The 17,427-nt window shown below is 43.8% G+C and overlaps 1 protein-coding gene across 1 annotated transcript; it reads right to left on the bottom strand.

Moving 5' to 3' along the window:
• Positions 1-3,060: 3,060 nt before the first annotated feature.
• Positions 3,061-17,221, bottom strand: LOC311230664 (uncharacterized protein). The gene is made up of 2 exons (XM_084317021.1): positions 17,171-17,221; positions 3,061-4,879 (listed from the first exon to the last, which is right to left on the bottom strand). Exon 2 carries the CDS (start codon positions 4,838-4,840, stop codon positions 4,148-4,150), a length of 693 nt encoding a protein of 230 aa, XP_084173147.1. The 5' UTR covers positions 4,841-4,879; positions 17,171-17,221; the 3' UTR covers positions 3,061-4,147.
• Positions 17,222-17,427: the final 206 nt, after the last annotated feature.

Here is a 17,427-nt window from a genome sequence, read left to right on the forward strand (position 1 = left end):
GATTCGCCTGTTCGAATCCAGCTCCCGGCGTTGCTATCAGCTTGGCTGGCCTCTCACACTGATACAATTGGCTGTATCAGAGGGTGGGAAAGCTGAAGGGTGGGTCCTGGGCGTTGTGGACAGCGACCCCTACAGTTCGGTCGGGGCGCCTGCTCAGCAACGGTAGGAACTAAGGAGAGATAGTGTGGCCTCCCACACGCTACACTCTCCCCGGTGAGAACCTGCGCGGCCAGGTTGGCCTGCCGGCAGGCTGCACATGCGTCGGAGGAAAGCATGTGACAGTCTCCGGTCTCCCGGACCAACAGTAGGGGTAGGTACGCAACAACCAGGAAGGGTGGGATGGGAGAAAAATCGGGAAAAGGAGGGGAAGAAAGATAATAAAAAAAAAAAAAAGGGCCATGCACAATCTAAATCTAAATATGGAGGCTAGGGCTGAGCCCAAACGTTCGAACCTTGGTTTGTTACGTTGGCGTTCAAATTCTAAATCATTTTTATGTGTCTATTCATTCTGTTTAAACCAATGGGGTTTTTCTTCACAGTTGCAGATAAACATTAGGCTACACTAATATTATAGTATATGACTAATAAAACATTTATCATAAATGATGTAGCCTATCTGCATCCGCTTGGCACCCCATCAAGACATCACCATTGATTGATTGATTGAAAATTGTATTAACAGATTGCGGAATGGGTACAATACAGTACAGCTCAATACACACAATTGTTAAGGGGATGCAGACCAGAGAAAGACTTTCGTCTTGTTTACATCAGGGTCCTCCATTTTCAATTCATCATAACATATATGACATACATGACATACAGATAGACAGTACTGTTACATGTAGCCATTTATTACATACCAGATCTACAAATATACAGTACTGTTTATCAGTACAAAAGATTTCTAAAAAGAGTATATACATTTGAGGGGGAAGAAACTGTACATTGGAGGAGGTTGGGTAAGTGAGGGGGGGGGGGGGGAACTGTACCTTGGAGGGGGTTGGGTTTGGACATTTACAGGGGCCAGTTTTTGAAGGTGGGTAGTGATTCACATTCCTTTACAGCTTTGGGTAGGGCGTTCCACATTGATGTGGCATAATTGCGAAACGTGTTTAGTCCCTTGTTTGAGCCGAATCTGGGTTTAACATGATTTGTGGAGCTCCCTCTGGTGTTGTGGTTGTGGTATTCACTGACCTTTGGGAAGTATTTTGACATGTACATGGGTACCTAATGCCCCTTTTCCACTGCATAGTACCTACTCGACTCGACTCTGCCTTTTCGGTTTTCCATTGCCAAAGTTTGCGGATGGTACCTGGTACCGGGTACTTTTTTAGTACCTGCTTTGTCGAGGTTCCAAGCGGGTAGAAGTGATACCAAAAAAAGTGACGTGAAACAATGCAGACCACTGATTGGTCAGAAGAGAGAATCGTCACTACGTTATCATTGCGCTACATGGGAGACGTCCTGCACAAAACACTAAACCCGCCATCTTTAAATAGCCTCGCTTGAACATGAACATTAGCATTCCTTATTTGTTTGCAGCAAGAACAAAGTGTAATAAACAAAAAAGGATACATTCACTGTGTTCTGCCTCATTTGTTGATGAAACAAAACCAACATCAACACAATTGACCACCAAGAGCGGAGAGTTTAGGCTCACAAAAAGATAGCTGGTTTTAGCATTGCGGCTAGCGTACAAAGATCGCTGATTTAGTTGGCTTACGTGTGGTTAGCTGGTGAGGCGTTGGTATCGTGGAATGGAGTGGAAATACTTTAATCATCCCGAGGGAAATTTGACACTACAAATCGGGATGATTGAAGTGTTTCTGTTCTGTGATACCAGTGCCTTGTTGGCTAACTGTGAAGGCATATTCATAGCAATTGTGTTGCTGTTGGTTTTGTTTCATCAATAAATGACGCAGAATACACTGTGAAGGTATCTTCATAGCTTTAAAATGGCACAGCCTTACCCGCAATTCCAGAACATAGCATTAGCCGCTACATAATATCTTATAACGTCATTAATTAATAGACAATTGTCATTTCCAACATAGGTTAATGCTTAATAATGTTACACACGGGGAGACTAGCTTGCTGGACACAAACATTGTTGATATAGCAGTCTGATTAATGTTGTTATATCGCTCGTTATTGATTGTTTGTACTAGTAACGTTAACGCTAGTAGAATAGACACAACATGAGGTAATCATCATCCATTTTAAACAGGTTATTACCTAATGTTAACGTTAGTAGAATAGACACGAGAGGTAACGTTAACTCTAGTAGAATAGAAATGAGAGGTAATGTTAACGTTAGTAGAATAGACACGAGAGGTAACGTTAACGCTAGTAGAATAGACAGGAGAGGTAACGTTAGCGTTAGCAAAATAGACACGAGAGTCTGGTTAATGTTATATTGATTGATTGATTGAAAACTTTATTAACAGATTGCAGAATGGGTACAATACAGTACGGCTCAATACAAACAATTGTTAAGGGGATGCAGACCAGAAAAGGACTTTCATCTTGTTTATATCAGGGACCCCCGATATCACTCGCTATTGATTGTTTACTGGTGATGGTGGCCAGGTCTAATATCTGGACGATACGTTTCAAACTAAAGTTTGTTACAATCAAACGCTACTTAGCTACCGAACGTTACAAGTAGATGCTATTTGTAACAAACTGATTGTTCATGCGTTGCTGATTAAATATATGAGCTAGCTACCATATTTTAGTTTAACAGCTTAATGTTAGCAAAATCTTTGTGGACGTTTCATCAGGCACCTTTCATGTTATGTGCTCCGTTCCATTCCGACAGCAGCAAACCATTAATCTTTGTCAATAAAAGGAGTCCTTTTAAAAACAATTAAATTTTTTTAATTCCTCCAAATCTCCACTTGTGTTTACTCACGGACATAGCTATGCTCACGGAGCTCTCATGCTGTACGCCAGCGGCCCGCCTCCCCACACAGAGACAAACGGAGCACTACCTGCAGTGGAAAACGAACGAAGTACCAGGTACCTAAAGCGAGTCGAGTAGGTACCATGCAATGGAAAAGAGGCATTAGTCGTGTAGTGTATCTTGTAGACCAGGCCCATTGCAAGTTGCTGTACTCTGCCGTCTACTCTAAGCCATCCTAGGTTGTCAAAGTGGGCAGGGGTGAGGAGGGTTCTAGGAGTAAGGTCAAGTAGTAGTCTGACCAGTTTGTTTTGTGAGGTTTGTAATTTAGTTTTTAGCGCCTTTGAGGTGCGTTGGTACCATGAGGTGCAAGCATAGTCGTAGTACCCTTGAATGAGTGCTCCTGCCAGAGTCTTCAGGGTATTCTTGTTTACCAGAGAGGAGATCCGGTACAAGAAACGAGTTTGTTGGTTGAGTCGTGATTTTGTCTGCAAAATATTGAGATTTGGCTGAGGAGAGGGCGTCTTTGTATTGGAGGATATGGGTATGGTGCATCTGTTTGTGAATGGTGAGTCCTGTTTTTCTGAAAAGCCGCTCCAGCTGATGTCGTTTGGCTTTCAGCAGACGTAGGTGAGGGGAGAACCAGGGGGCAGAGTGGGGGAATGAGACAGTCCGGGTTTTGAGGGGGGCAAGTGAGTCCAGCAGAGTTTGGAGACCGTCGTGAGAGACGAGCTGATCCGGGGTGCATGGGGGGGTGATGGGGAAACTGTCAATGCCTGTTGTGAGATCGGCTAAATTCATGTTTTTGATGTTGTGGAAGGACATAATACGTGATTGTTTGGTTTGGGATAGTGTCAAACTTAAATTAAATTAAACAAGCATGTGGTCAGAGATGGGGAGATCGACAGCAGAACAGTTGAGAGGAGTGACACCTGAGCAACAGACCAAGTCCAAAATATGACCTTTAGAATGGGTAGGGAAATCAATGTATTGTTTGAGACCAAAACTGTCCAGGCAAGAGATGAAGTCCTTAGTGAGAGCATGATTCGTGTTGTCCATGTGAATATTTAAATCACCCAACATAATTATGTTGGATGAGAGTGAACAGATGTGGGTGAGAAATGTGTTGAATTCATCAATGAAATCCTTGTTTGGTTTGGGTGGGCGGTAGATATTTACTAAAATAGTTGGAGTAGGTCCATTTAACTGTAGAGCTACAGACTCAAATGAATGAGCCACTGTCTACGGCTTCTCTCCTGTATGAATGCGCTGGTGTTTCTTTAAGTGTCCAGAGGTTCTGAAGCTCCTCTCACACTGCTCACAGTGGTATGGCTTCTCATCTGTATGAATGCGCTGGTGTCTCTTTAATTCTGCAGCGGTAATGAAGCTCTTCTCACATTGGTCACAGTAGTATGGCGTCTCTCCTGTATGAATGCGGTGGTGTGTCTTTAAGTTTCCAGACATACTGAAGCTCTTCTCACACTGGTCACAGTGGTAAGGCTTCTCTGCTATTTGAATGCACTGGTGTGTGTTTAAACTCTCAATATGCCTGAAGCTCTTCTCACACTGGACACAGTCGTAAGGCTTCTCTCCTGTATGGATGCGCTGGTGTCTCTTTAAGCTTCCAGAGAAACTGAAGCGTGTTCCACACTTGTCACAGTTATAAGGCTTCTCTCCTGTATGAATACGCTGGTGTGACGTTAGGTTTCCAAAGGTACTGAAGCTCTTCTCACACTGGTCACAGTAGTAGGACTTCTCTCCTGTGTGCATGAGCTGGTGTCTCTTTAAGTTTCCAGAGTAACTGAAGCTCTTCTCACACTGGTCACAGTGGTAACGCTTGTCTCCTGTATGAATGCGCTGGTGTTTCTTTAATTCTGCAGCGGTCTTGAAGCTCTTCTCACACTGGTCACAGCAGTGAGGTCTTGACTCGTCCATATCTCCGCTTGTTGTTGGGGAGCAATGCAGCAATTGTACCTGGAGGAGAGAGAAGGACACCAATGAAGAGGTCAGATTTAGTGTGTTTTGCATTCGTTCAGTTTGTATTTCTCAAGTTCTCAATGTGTCATGCTCCAAGTTTAGTTGTTGATGTGATTATTATTTTGATCAAGGTTTTTTTTATTGCAAGTTTTCATGTTTACAGTTAGGTCCAAAAGGACCAACATCCCTCCCTCCTCAGCCTCCCCCCACCCCAATACCAGATATATAAACATTTTAAACATTTTAAATAGCCAGACATTAGGAGATGGACGGTACATATTGCAAATAAAACAACAATGAAGTGATAAAGAAAAGTTGGTTACAATGTCAAGCTGTTAGCTTCCATGTCTTCAAAAAAGGTGAAGAAAGGTTGCCAAATAGAATGGAATTTTTCCGTACATCCTCCGACAGCATACCTAAAATGTTCAGTTTAATATGATACATGACTTCCCTCATCCAGTGACTTGTGTGCAGGCGGATGTGGGTCCTTCCATTTAAACAATATCAGTCTCCTGGCCAAGAGTGAGCAGAAGGCCAACATTCTAGATTCCCACCATCTAAGAGGGGTGTCCACTGGGGCTGGAGATGGCTCCACTGCCTTTCCAAGTATCTTAGAGAAGGTCTCGAAGACAGTTTGCCAGAAGGTGTGTAGCTTTGGACACGTCCAGAACATGTGAAGCAGAGTGGCTGGAGCCTGTCTGCATCGATCACACGTAGGATCTATTTCGGCATATATTTTAGAGAGTCTGTCCTTAGACCAGTGCAGCCGGTGTACAACTTTAAACTGGATAAGCTGTAGGAATATTTCGCCTAAAGGTACATGCCCAAGTAAATGGAAGATTGCTCCACTTCTGCAAGGTCAATTAGCATGTTCTTGGTATCTAGGAACATCTGGGGACCTGGGGGTATGTATTTCCAGTGTCAGAAATATTGTGTCTGTTACTAGGCTGAGTAAATTGTAATGAAGAAAAGGAGAATATAAATTATGATTTATTTTTGCATCTTTGATGGTGAATAATACCATGTTAAATCTGCGGGGTACAAGAAAATGCTCACTGAGCTCATTCACCACCTTATTGAGATCATGTGTACAAAAAATCTAAGCAAATGAATAAAGGGAAGATGATTAAACAGAAGGATTTTTAGATACAGTAATTAATGATAATCGACTTTAATTATAAATTCATATTTGACCTTGAACTTGACCTTGACCTTATTATGGCCAAATCATACATCTATGGATAGGGAAAATGCTCCTCTTTCCAATGGCAGGGTTGAATCTGGATTTAGTCATTTCCTTGCGGTTTTTACGATAATTAGCATTTTTCGATAAATTCGTATTTCCGATAAATCGTATAGAACATCGGTAAAAATGAAAATATACACTTTGACTACTGTTTTTGATAGGGTTATGGTCTTTACTCTTGGCTACAAAAAAAATTAAAAACATTAACCTCTTAACATCCAAGGGCCCACATGTGGACGATTCTTTGCCGACCTCTAGTGGCTCGGGTGTGCATTTTTTGTAATACAATATATTGATAGAATTAAAGCCCTATTTGTTGCCTGTCGATTGCCCTTTCAGGTGACAGCGGTTCTCGAGTTACATGCCGATATGTGAGGCGTGCCCCAAAGTACGCAAAAGTACACATTACCACCCCCGACTCCCGGGGCTCTAGCTCCGTCAATCATTTGGCGATCTCAAAAATCTTTGCACAGGGTTGTAGCCAATGAGTGTGGCTTTCCAATGATACCCCATGATATGATAATTGGGGATCTAATACGGTCTCTATTGATCGATTTATGATAAAGAAAAGCAGGGGATCTAGAGGTGTCAGGTTGCTCCTGTTGAGTAGTTCGTAAATTCTGCTTATAGCTTGTTTCTGGACCGATTTACAGTTCAAGATTGAGTCTAATAAAGAGGTCGGAGGGCACAATGGGTAGCAATCCGAGTTTGACCTGGGAATTTTGTAGTTCTGTACCAACTGTTCAAAAGAGGCAAAATTGTTGTCGATATAGAGATCAGATATTGCAATCACTCCACTTCCAACCGAGCTATCAAAGGCCCTATCCATCATTGAGGGAGCAAAGCCTGCGATAGATCTTTACGGGAGAAGGATCTCCTAAATTGGTTCCACACTTTAATTGAGTGTATGACAACCGGGTTAGAAGTAAAGCTAGAGATAGGCTGTGTGAATGGAAGTTTAGCACACAATAAGGCTGCTAGGGAGGTGGATTCAACAGACGCCCCTTCCAGAATTGTCCACCAGGGGGCCGTAGCCTCACTCCTTACCCCATATAGTAATGACCTTATGTTTGCTGCCCAATAATAATACATAAAGTTGGGGAGCGCCATCCCTCCCATTGCACGAGGTCTCTGAAGTATACTTCTTTTTATCCGGGGTGGTTTTTTGTTCCAGATAAAAGATGATATCTGGTTGTTTAGCTTGGAAAATAATGTTTTAGTTAGGAAGACTGGGAGACTCTGGAATATATATTAAAATGTAGGCAGTACGTTCATCTTTATAGTATTAATTCTTCCACCCAGGGAGAGAGGCAGGGGGTCCCAACGCTCAATATCTTTAGTCAGATTAGATTATAAAGGCTGATAGTTAACTATATATAGGTATTTATGCTTATGTGTAATCCATATCCCGAGATACTTGAATTCTTTAGGGCTCATTTTAAAAAGGGAATGAGCTTAGAGGTATCCGACTAGCCTCAGTTCCAACAGGCATCAGTTTGCTTTTTTGAATGTTAATTTTGGAGCCAGATATTTTGCCGAAATCTGCAAGTAGGGTCATTAACTGAGGGAGACTCGTTTGGGGTTGTGATATATATAGTAGTAACATATCGTCCGCATAAAGCGAGACTTTATGCTCTGATCCTGCACGCATAATCCCCTTGATATCGGTGTTCTGCCTCAAAGCTAGTGCGAGTGGTTCCATTGCAATCGCAAATAGGAGTGGGGATCAGGGAGATCCCCTGTCTCGTGCCCCTATGAAGCTCAAAGTAAGTGGACAGATTGTTGTTGGTGCGTACGGCAGCCATCGGAGATGTATATAAAATTTTAATCCATGCTATGAGCCTAGGGCCAAATCCAAATCTCTCCAGCGCGTGAAAAAGATAGCCCCACTCCACCCGGTCGAATGCTTTTTCTGCATCGAGAGAAAGCACTGCCTCTGGTGTCCCGGGTGGGGAGGGGCTATAGAGGATATTTAAAAATCCACAGTCACTTCCTAGCCCATAGCCAACCAACCTAGATTTACCATGAAGGACTGGTTCTGCCCAAACCGTTCGTTATACAAGTATCACAGAGAAATGTCAAAGGTACTCACAGTTGCACGAGGGTTTCGGACAGAGATACGTGATGGTTTGAAAGCTCGCCGTTGCTAATAAACATTTTAAATAATTCTTATAAACGTGTAAACAACACAGAGGCAGCGTTCGCTTCTTCTCTTATTCTGGATTTGTGACATGCCTGGTGCGCCCAGCATGCACTGCTGACTCCGTGATGTTTACACGTTTATAAGAATTATTTAAAATGTTTATTAGCAACGGCGAGCTTTCAAACCATCACATATCTCTGTCCGCACATTTATGGATTGTGCCAAATCTTATATTTCAAATGCCCGAGTTCCATTTGGATTTAGTATCACCAGGCGTGCATAAGAACAGATAATGAAATCTACTGTATGTACAGTAGCTTTTTTATTTTTGCCAGGGTGCCACCATTTTGAAACTACCAATGAATGAATTACATATTATTATTACATATTAACCTATGTATTGTTTAGCCAAAGAGAAGCCTATTGATCATTAGTTTGTAATATGTTTATCAGATCAAGATCATGAATTAAGATTACATTTTGCCTGTTTCTTTCAACAGTCTTATAGTATCCAGCATATTGCCACCCTATAACCTTTCAGTCTGCCCAGCACCAAGACAACTGTTGGCATTGCAGCCTTGATTCTGCTTGTTAATCCTGTTGTGGCCTATGGCTGAAAGGCAAAGAAGGAAAGACTTGTTACCTGTTGATTTGTTCATATATGTCTGTCATAGTAGTTACCTCTGTGCCCATAGATGTAAATAAGCGTGTGAACTAGGGCTGGGCGATATGGCCTCTAAATTATATCGCAATATATTTTTTGGCTATATCACGATACACGATATATATATATCGCAATATTTTGACATTTCCTCTAAAGCACTTAAAAATGCTTGATTTAACCATTTGATGCATACAGTCACGCCAATGTGATGATTATAATAGTCATACATATGTTTGCATTAAACCATGAAGATGCTTTCAAAATAATTAAATGAAGTTTAAAAAAAATCTAAGAATTTACTAAGAGTAGTCTACTGACACTAATAAAAAAATAAAATAAAAAAAATCGAATGTAAGACAATTTATATAAAAACTCTTGGGTGCCTAAGACTTTTGCACAGTACTGTGTTTTCTATCCACTTTAGCCAAAAACACACACACTTTATACACACTACTGTGAGAAAATAATAATCACACACAAAGGGATAATGTGCCAATCAGCTGGCTCCACCTATCCCTGGCAGAGTCGTGGTCCCTGCCTGCTTCAAGATGTCCACTATAATCCCTGTACCAAAAAACTCCTCCCCACCAGGCCTAAATGACTACAGACTGGTGGCACTCACCTCTGTGGTCATGAAATGCTTTGAGAGGCTAGTCAAGGATTACATCTGTGCCTCCCTGCCCAGTAACATGGACCCACTGCAGTTTGCATACAGGACAAACAGGTCCACTGACGACACGGTCTCCCAGGTACTGCACAACACCCTTTCTCACCTTGACAGTCACAAGGGGGGATATGTGAGATTGCTGTTAATTGACTATAGTTCAGCTTTCAATACCATAGTCCCCACCAGACTGGTTGACAAGCTGATTGATCTGGGTCTGAACCCCGCCCTGAGCGCCTGGATCCTGGACTTTCTGAGTGACAGGCCCCAGGCGGTCAGGGTGCGGGGTCATACCTCCAGCAAAATCACCCTGAGTATCGGGTTCCCACAGGGCTGTGTTCTGAGCCCCCTGCTGTACTCACTGTACACACATGACTGTGGCCAGGTTCAGCTCCAACTCCATAGTGAAGTTTGCGGACGACACGTGGTGGTGGGGCTGATCTCTAACAATGACGAGAAGGCCTACCGGGAGGAGGTTGATGTACTGGCACAGCAGGGGACACACACGCCACTGTGGATAAATGGGGCTATCGTAGACAGGGTGAGCAGTTTTAAGTACCTGGGAGGACCTGACATGGTCAACTCACATAGACACTGTGGTAAAGAAGGCCAAACAGCGCCTCTACCACCTGAGACAATAAAGGAAGTTCAGAGTATCTGGGAAGATACTCCACTCCTTCTATTCCGGGGCTGTAGAGAGCATTGTGACTGGGAACATCACTGCCTGGTTTGGAAACAGCACGGCCCAGGATAAGCCCTACAAAGAGTGGTGCGCTCAGCAGAATGGACTACGGGTATTGCACTACCACCCCTGCAGGACTTATACAATAGGAGGTGCAAATCCAGAGCCTGTAGAATAATGAAGGACCCTCACCACCCCAACAATAGCTTCTGGTAACATCAGAACAAAAACAGCACCAAAATCTAATTTTCTTTCATATATAGGTCAATAGTACTCTGGAATGCTCTGCCGAAAAACATCTCATCCACAATACATAATAAAATTACTTAAAAAAAAATATATATATATATTAGGGCGGCTAAGTGGCGCAGAGGGCAAGGCGCTCGCCACTAACGCAGGAGATGCTGGGTTCGAGCCCAGCTCTCGGCGTTGCTTCCGGCTTGGCTGGTCGTTCATACTAATACAATTGGCAGTATTAGGGGGTGGGAAAGCCGGTGGGTGGGGATCGGACGTTGTGGACAGCGACTCCTACAGGTCGGTTGGTGCGCCTGTACAGCAGAATCAGGAAAGTATCGGGGGCAGCGTGAGCCTCCCACGCGTTACTCCTCGCCACTGAGAGATCGAGCTGCGCAGGTGAAAAGATGCGACGGCTGCCTCCTCGTGTACCGGAGGGGACGCGTCTATACTTTCCACAAGCGAGTTGTTCTTCCGCGTTGCTCTGATTGGCCACTGACCGCCCCTGCCTACGCTAGTTATGAGCGTAGCGTAACTAGAAATAATAATAATGCGAGAGCGAGCGGAGAGGGGGAGAGCGGAGAGCGAGCCTCGCACACATGCACTTTGAAATGGGTATCACAGTAGTACGCCCTACTGTAGAACATGACATATTAGCATGACATCCGATTTATTAATGCCAATACTAAAGATTCGGGACAAACGCAATTGGCACAAGTGTAAATCATGGATTAGTCACTCAGTTTTAACATCCGCCGACTTAGCTGACCTCGTTCGTCAGCTGGCTGTGGAGCCTAAGCCTAAGTTCAAATCACTCTTAGTTCAATTTTTTTTTTTTTAATACGTTTAATTAATTTATCCACTCTGGTTGGATGGTGTGTATGTATATGTATGTATTGTGCTGTATAATGACAATACATTTGAATCGAATCTCATTTTGAAATCGCTACCTGTTGAGTGGATCACCAAGGTGTCAATGCGCTCACCTCCGAAGCTGTCTGACGCGCCACTGTCGTGTCCATAGGCAGCGTAGCCATTTCAAAATGAGATTCGATTCAAATGTATTGTCATTATACAGCACAATATATACGAGTTGAACTAAGTCGGCGGATGTTAAAACTTGTTTAAAGGGAAAAGTCATATATGTTATGTTGTTATGTGACCGCAGGGCTCTACGCTCTACGCTGCGCGTCGGGCCTAACAATCACCCCTAGGCACGATCTAATTCCTATAACACACTCCTGTGCGTGATGTAATGCTTAACTATTTGAATCCTTCCCTTATTTGTGGAAAATCTATCAAATAAAAAGAAATTTTTTTGTTGTTCGCATATTTCTCACAACATATCAGGCATACAGTTAAGCCTGCATCGTTAGTGGTGAAAGCAAATTAATCTGTCCACGCTGAATTAAACCCTCTATTTTCCTCAGACTTTCCTATTTTTGGATTTATCAATGGTTAACTTACTGGAGGGTCAGAAACTGAAGATTAGCCACTTGCAGACGGCAGGGAGAGGTACTGTATATATTTTAGTTGATGAAATATTTTAGTTGATGAAAAAAAAATGTATTTCAGTGTCACAGTATGACATCGATCTCCAAAATAAGAGATACAAAAAAAAAGTTACATTTGAAGCCATCCGACTTCAAAAGCATATGACATCTTTAGTTCACCCTGATCAGACAGGCTTCATAAGAGGCCGCCTGATCACGGATAATATTAGACTAGGCCTGCCACGATAACACATTTTGCTGGGCGATTAATTGCCCCCGAAAATATCGCGATAAGCGATATTATTGCGACCGGTTAGAGAATTTTTTTTTTAGACATTTATTTCCCCAAACTTTTATTTTGAAGCCCACCGCTCCGTCTTTTCCGGTGTTTTAGACTTTTCCCCGGCGCTGCACCTGGACCCTAGTCAGCAGCCCTCACTCATGCGATGTAAACCAGGGACTCGAATACGCATGTTGTTGTTGTTGTTGTAGGATATTGATGCCAAGAGCTATCTGTAGCTACTGCTGGATGGCGTTGGGACAACGCCTCAGTGAACTATTTAGTTTACTGCGACATTTCGTAGTGACTAGTTACCTAGCCAACGGAGGTATTATGCACTGGACTATTGCTGGAGGATTTGTTGATGTCGGGAGCTATCCGTAGCTAGCCGGCTGGATAACGTTACACAATGCCTCGTGTATTAAACTAAGTGAATAGTTGACTGGGTCATTTTGTAACGGTAGCTAACGTTATCTCACGAAGGTCCCACACTGACTAGACTAACGTCACGGTGAGGCAATAGCCTCTGTTTACATGCAGGCATTAGCAGCAGCAGCAGTGCTAACTAACGTTACATAGTTACAGAAACAGAAACAGGTGGGGAGGGGGTAGCAGCAGCAGTGCGCGGTGCGCGCTGCATGTCTGTGCTGAGACAGCGAGTGAGAACTCCGCTAAAGAATTGGATCATGATTTTCGGTTTTCACATGACTATTTGATAGCCCGTCACACGGCGCTCAGACGTCTCAGTGGGAGGCGCCAAACGTAAAAACTGAGCAGGAGCAACACTATTGAGAAATGTAGTTAAGCTATGTGGCGTTGCCCCACGGAGCTCCTGTGCTACTGCTCTGTAGTAAAGCCAGCGGCCCGCCTCCCAACACGGACAGTGACTGACAAGGGGCACTGGTTCCGCCTCATTAAAACAAACGCGCAAATAGCAATTAATCGCGCCCGTCAAAATCATTGCATTAATTTTAATTATCGCGGCAATTAATCGATTTATTGCTTATCGCGGCAGGCCTATATTAGACGGTTACTGCATGTGATAGATTCCAGCAAGGATGCCGCGCCTCCTACAGCTGTATTATCCTTAGATGCGATGAAGGCCTTTGACAGGTTGGAATGGTCTTATTTATGGACAGTACTTGGAAGGATGGGGTTAGGAGATGGATTCATTAATAACCCTCCCCAACATGTCCAAATGATTACAGACCGGTGGCACTCACCTCTGTGGTCATGAAATGTTTCGAGAGGCTGGTCAAGGACCACATTTGTGCCTCTCTCCCCAGTGATATGGACCCTATGCAATTTGCATACAGGACAAACAGGTCCACTGATGACGCGGTCTCCCAGGTACTGCACAGCACTCTCTCCCACCTTGACCATCAGAAGGGGGGCTATGTGAGACTGTTGTTCATTGACTACAGCTCAGCGTTCAACACCATAGTCCCCACCAGACTGGTGGACAAGCTGATCGAGCTAGGCCTGAGCTCCGCCCTGAGCGCCTGGGTACTGGACTTTCTGAGTGAAAGACCCCAGGCGGTCAGGGTGGGGGGTCAGACCTCCAACACCATCACCCTGAGCATCGGGTCCCCCCAGGGCTGTGTTCTAAGCCCCCTGCTGTACTCACTCTACACACACGACTGTGTGGCCAAGTTCAGCTCCAACTCCATTGTGAAGTTCGCCGACGACACGGTGGTGGTGGGGCTGATCTCGGACAACGACGAGAAGGCCTACCGGGAGGAGGTTGAGGTACTGGAACGTTGGTGCCAGGACAACAGCCTGCTCCTGAACATTGGTAAAACCAAGGAGCTGATCGTGGATTATAGGAGAGGACAGCGGGAGACACACACACCACTGAGGATTAACGGGGCTACCGTGGACAGGGTGAGCAGCTTCAAGTACCTGGGGGTCCACATCTCAGAGGACCTGACATGGTCAACACACATAGGCACAGTAGTAAAGAAAGCGAAGCAGCGCCTCTACCACCTGAGACAGTTAAGGAAGTTCAGAGTATCGGGGAAGATACTCCAGTCCTTCTACTCAGGAGCTGTAGAGAGCATCTTGACCGGAAACATCACTGCCTGGTATGGGAACAGCACGGCACAGGACAAGAAGGCCCTACAGAGTGTGGTGCGCTCAGCCGAGCGTACTACGGGTATTGCGCTACCTCCCCTGCAGGCTCTATACAACAAGAGGTGCAAATCCAGAGCCGGCAGGATAATGAAAGACCCCCACCACCCCAATAACAGCCTGTTCCAGCTGCTGAGGTCAGGCAGACGCCTGCGAATTCTAGAGACTAAGACGGAGAGGCTTAGGCTAAGCTTCTTCCCCCAGGCCATCAGAGCCTTGAACAATGAACATTGAGAGACACAGAAACTGAACTATCCACACACAAGTACATACACGACACGCACGCTGAGCACGCTCACACACTAGCAGCCACTTTAACACTCATGCCGCACACACGCACACTTATGGCCAGAGGAAAGGCCACTTAAAGTAGTATAACATCAGGAACAGTGTATTGCACTACTAAAGCTAACTAGCATGTCCTATATGCTCTGTAAATACTAATGTACAGATACCGAGATGGCACACCATGTACCTGTTATTGCACTGTTTATTGGATTCTATTAATATGTTGTACCACTGTATTTTATTGGATTCTATTATATGTTGTACCACTGTATTGCACATCGTCGCGGGCAAGACCAGCCGCATTTCATTGTATACCTGTATGCCGTGACAATTAAAACTCTTGAATCTTGAATCTTGAATCTTGAATATGATCAAAGTACTATACACAGATCCATCTGCCATGATTTTAACAGGTAAATTCATCTCCCCACACTTCCCCGTGTCGCGCTCGTCCAGACAGGGTTGTCCTCTTAGTCCAGGACTATTTGCTCTATCCCTAGAGCCTTTGGCACAGTACATAAGACAATCCCAGTCCATAGAGCCGATCTCAATTAGGGGCACACAGCATCATATTAGCTTATATGCGGACGATGTAATATTGTTCATGCAAAACCCTACCACCTCCCTACCTCATCTTCTCAAAGTAATAGAGGAGTTTGGCAATCTATCGGGATTTAAGATAAACTGGCCAAAATCGGCCTTCCTTCCACTCAATGTGACTGCGAAGGCTACCTCCCTCCCAGAAAATATACCAATGGTAGAACACTTTAGATGTCTTGGAGTTGAAATATTCCCTACTATATGCCAAACGGTGAAGTATAATTATTCCGGATTCCTAGATAGGATCACAAATGACTTCGTTAGGTGGTCAAAACTAAAAAAAACTCAGTACAGGCCCGAGCATCAATAGTTAAGATGGATGTTTTACCCAGAATTAACTTCTTCAGCTCGATGTTGCCGAAGTAGATTTTGATTGGGATGAAGTCTGGGCAAACATTCGGCTGTCGTCACGCAACCCGGATCATCAACAGATTAATCTTAATTTTATTCATAGGACTTACCTGACTCCTAGACGTTTGCACCTAATGGGGCTCAGACAAGACCCTCGATGCTCCTTGTGTTTAAACGGTGATATTGGTACATTTATGCATATGTATTGGGAATGCCCAACTGTTAAGATATTCTGGGAAGAAGTAACCACTCAATTATCAGAATTTTTATCTCTGACCATACCTGTACTGCCTTCTGTATTGTTGTTGAATGATGTTTCTCAGTTATCAACCTCTGTACATGTAAAGAGACTAATTTTGTCCGGTCTTACGGCTGCCAAAAAGTTGATAGCATCACGCTGGATTCAACCGGATAAAATGTGCCAGATGGTATGGGTTCTTACCTATCTCAATGTGATTTATTTAGAGATATCTACCGCACGAATTTTAGGTGTTAATGAAGCCAGCATAGCAATCTGGTTAGATGTGGTGGAGAAGATAAAGGGAAGCATATGAACTTGTAATCCCTGATGTTAATCGGAATAGTGGATGTATAGTCCAAAAGGGGGTCCTGAGGGGGGGGGGGGAGGGAAGGGGAAGGAAAGTGATGAAGAGCGAGCAAGAGCACATGTATTGTATTGTATTTATAATTTTTATGTCTTTCAATCTACATTTATTTTGATTTAATTACTGGACTGTCATTATTGTTATTATTATGTCGGTCATTGTCCTGTGATTTATCATAGATTTCTACTATTAATGTATTGTTTGTCTAGTAAAAAAGGGAAAATAAAAAACATGTGTTCAAAAAAGAAAAGAAAAAGAAATAATAAAATTTTACTTATTTTTTTCCAGGGAGCCGCATCCGATTGTCTAAAGAGCCGCATGCTGCTCCAGAGCCGCAGGTTGCCAACCCCTGGCCTAAGTGATTGTAGCTACGGCTGTGGGGGTGCTGGAGACATGATCCTGAACACAGAGAGACCAATCCCAAATCGATCGGAATATTCTCGGCCGAGCTATAGTCACTTTTTCAGCACCTACTGCCCATGAGCATGCGCAGATTGCCCACGGAGATTTAGGTTTATCAATCTGCGCATTCATGTTTGGAGAGTATGTGCGAAAAAGTTACTATAGCTCGGCCGAGAAAGTGCCGGTCGACTTGGGATTGGTCTCTCCGTGTTCAGGAGACTATTATAAAAGTATATTGGATCATGTCTCCAGCACCCCCATAGCATACAACCACTTACGCCAAGGCTCTCACTCATTCATTTTCTCTCTCCCGTGAGCTCAATGTAACGCGGAAATGCAGTGGTCTATGCTCGCTAGCTAACATTGACCGGCTGTTGATATGCTATCCAACCAGGCAACTCGCTTTTACATTGAAATTAGCATGTCATTGGCATTTTCACAAAAACAGCAACATGTACAAAGCAATAACAAAAACCAAATGAAAACCCAATCGTCCACATTCTTACCTGCGTAGGGGGAAGTGCAGAATCACTCAAACTGGACACGTTGCTGCTCTCGTTCACGTCTGTAATGAATGAGTCAAGTCAAGTCAAGAGTTTTATTTGTCACGGCATACAAGTATACAGTGAAATGCGGGGGGTCTTGCCCGCAACGATTGTGCATAGTACAATAATACAATAATAAGAATCCAAGGGATGAGAATGCGACATTTGTGCAATAATACAAGTCATAAGAGTAAAGACATAGGTATATGTACATGAGT

Source organism: Notolepis coatsorum (genome assembly GCF_963971535.1).
Source record: "Notolepis coatsorum genome assembly, chromosome: 6".
NCBI lineage: Eukaryota > Metazoa > Chordata > Actinopteri > Aulopiformes > Paralepididae > Notolepis > Notolepis coatsorum.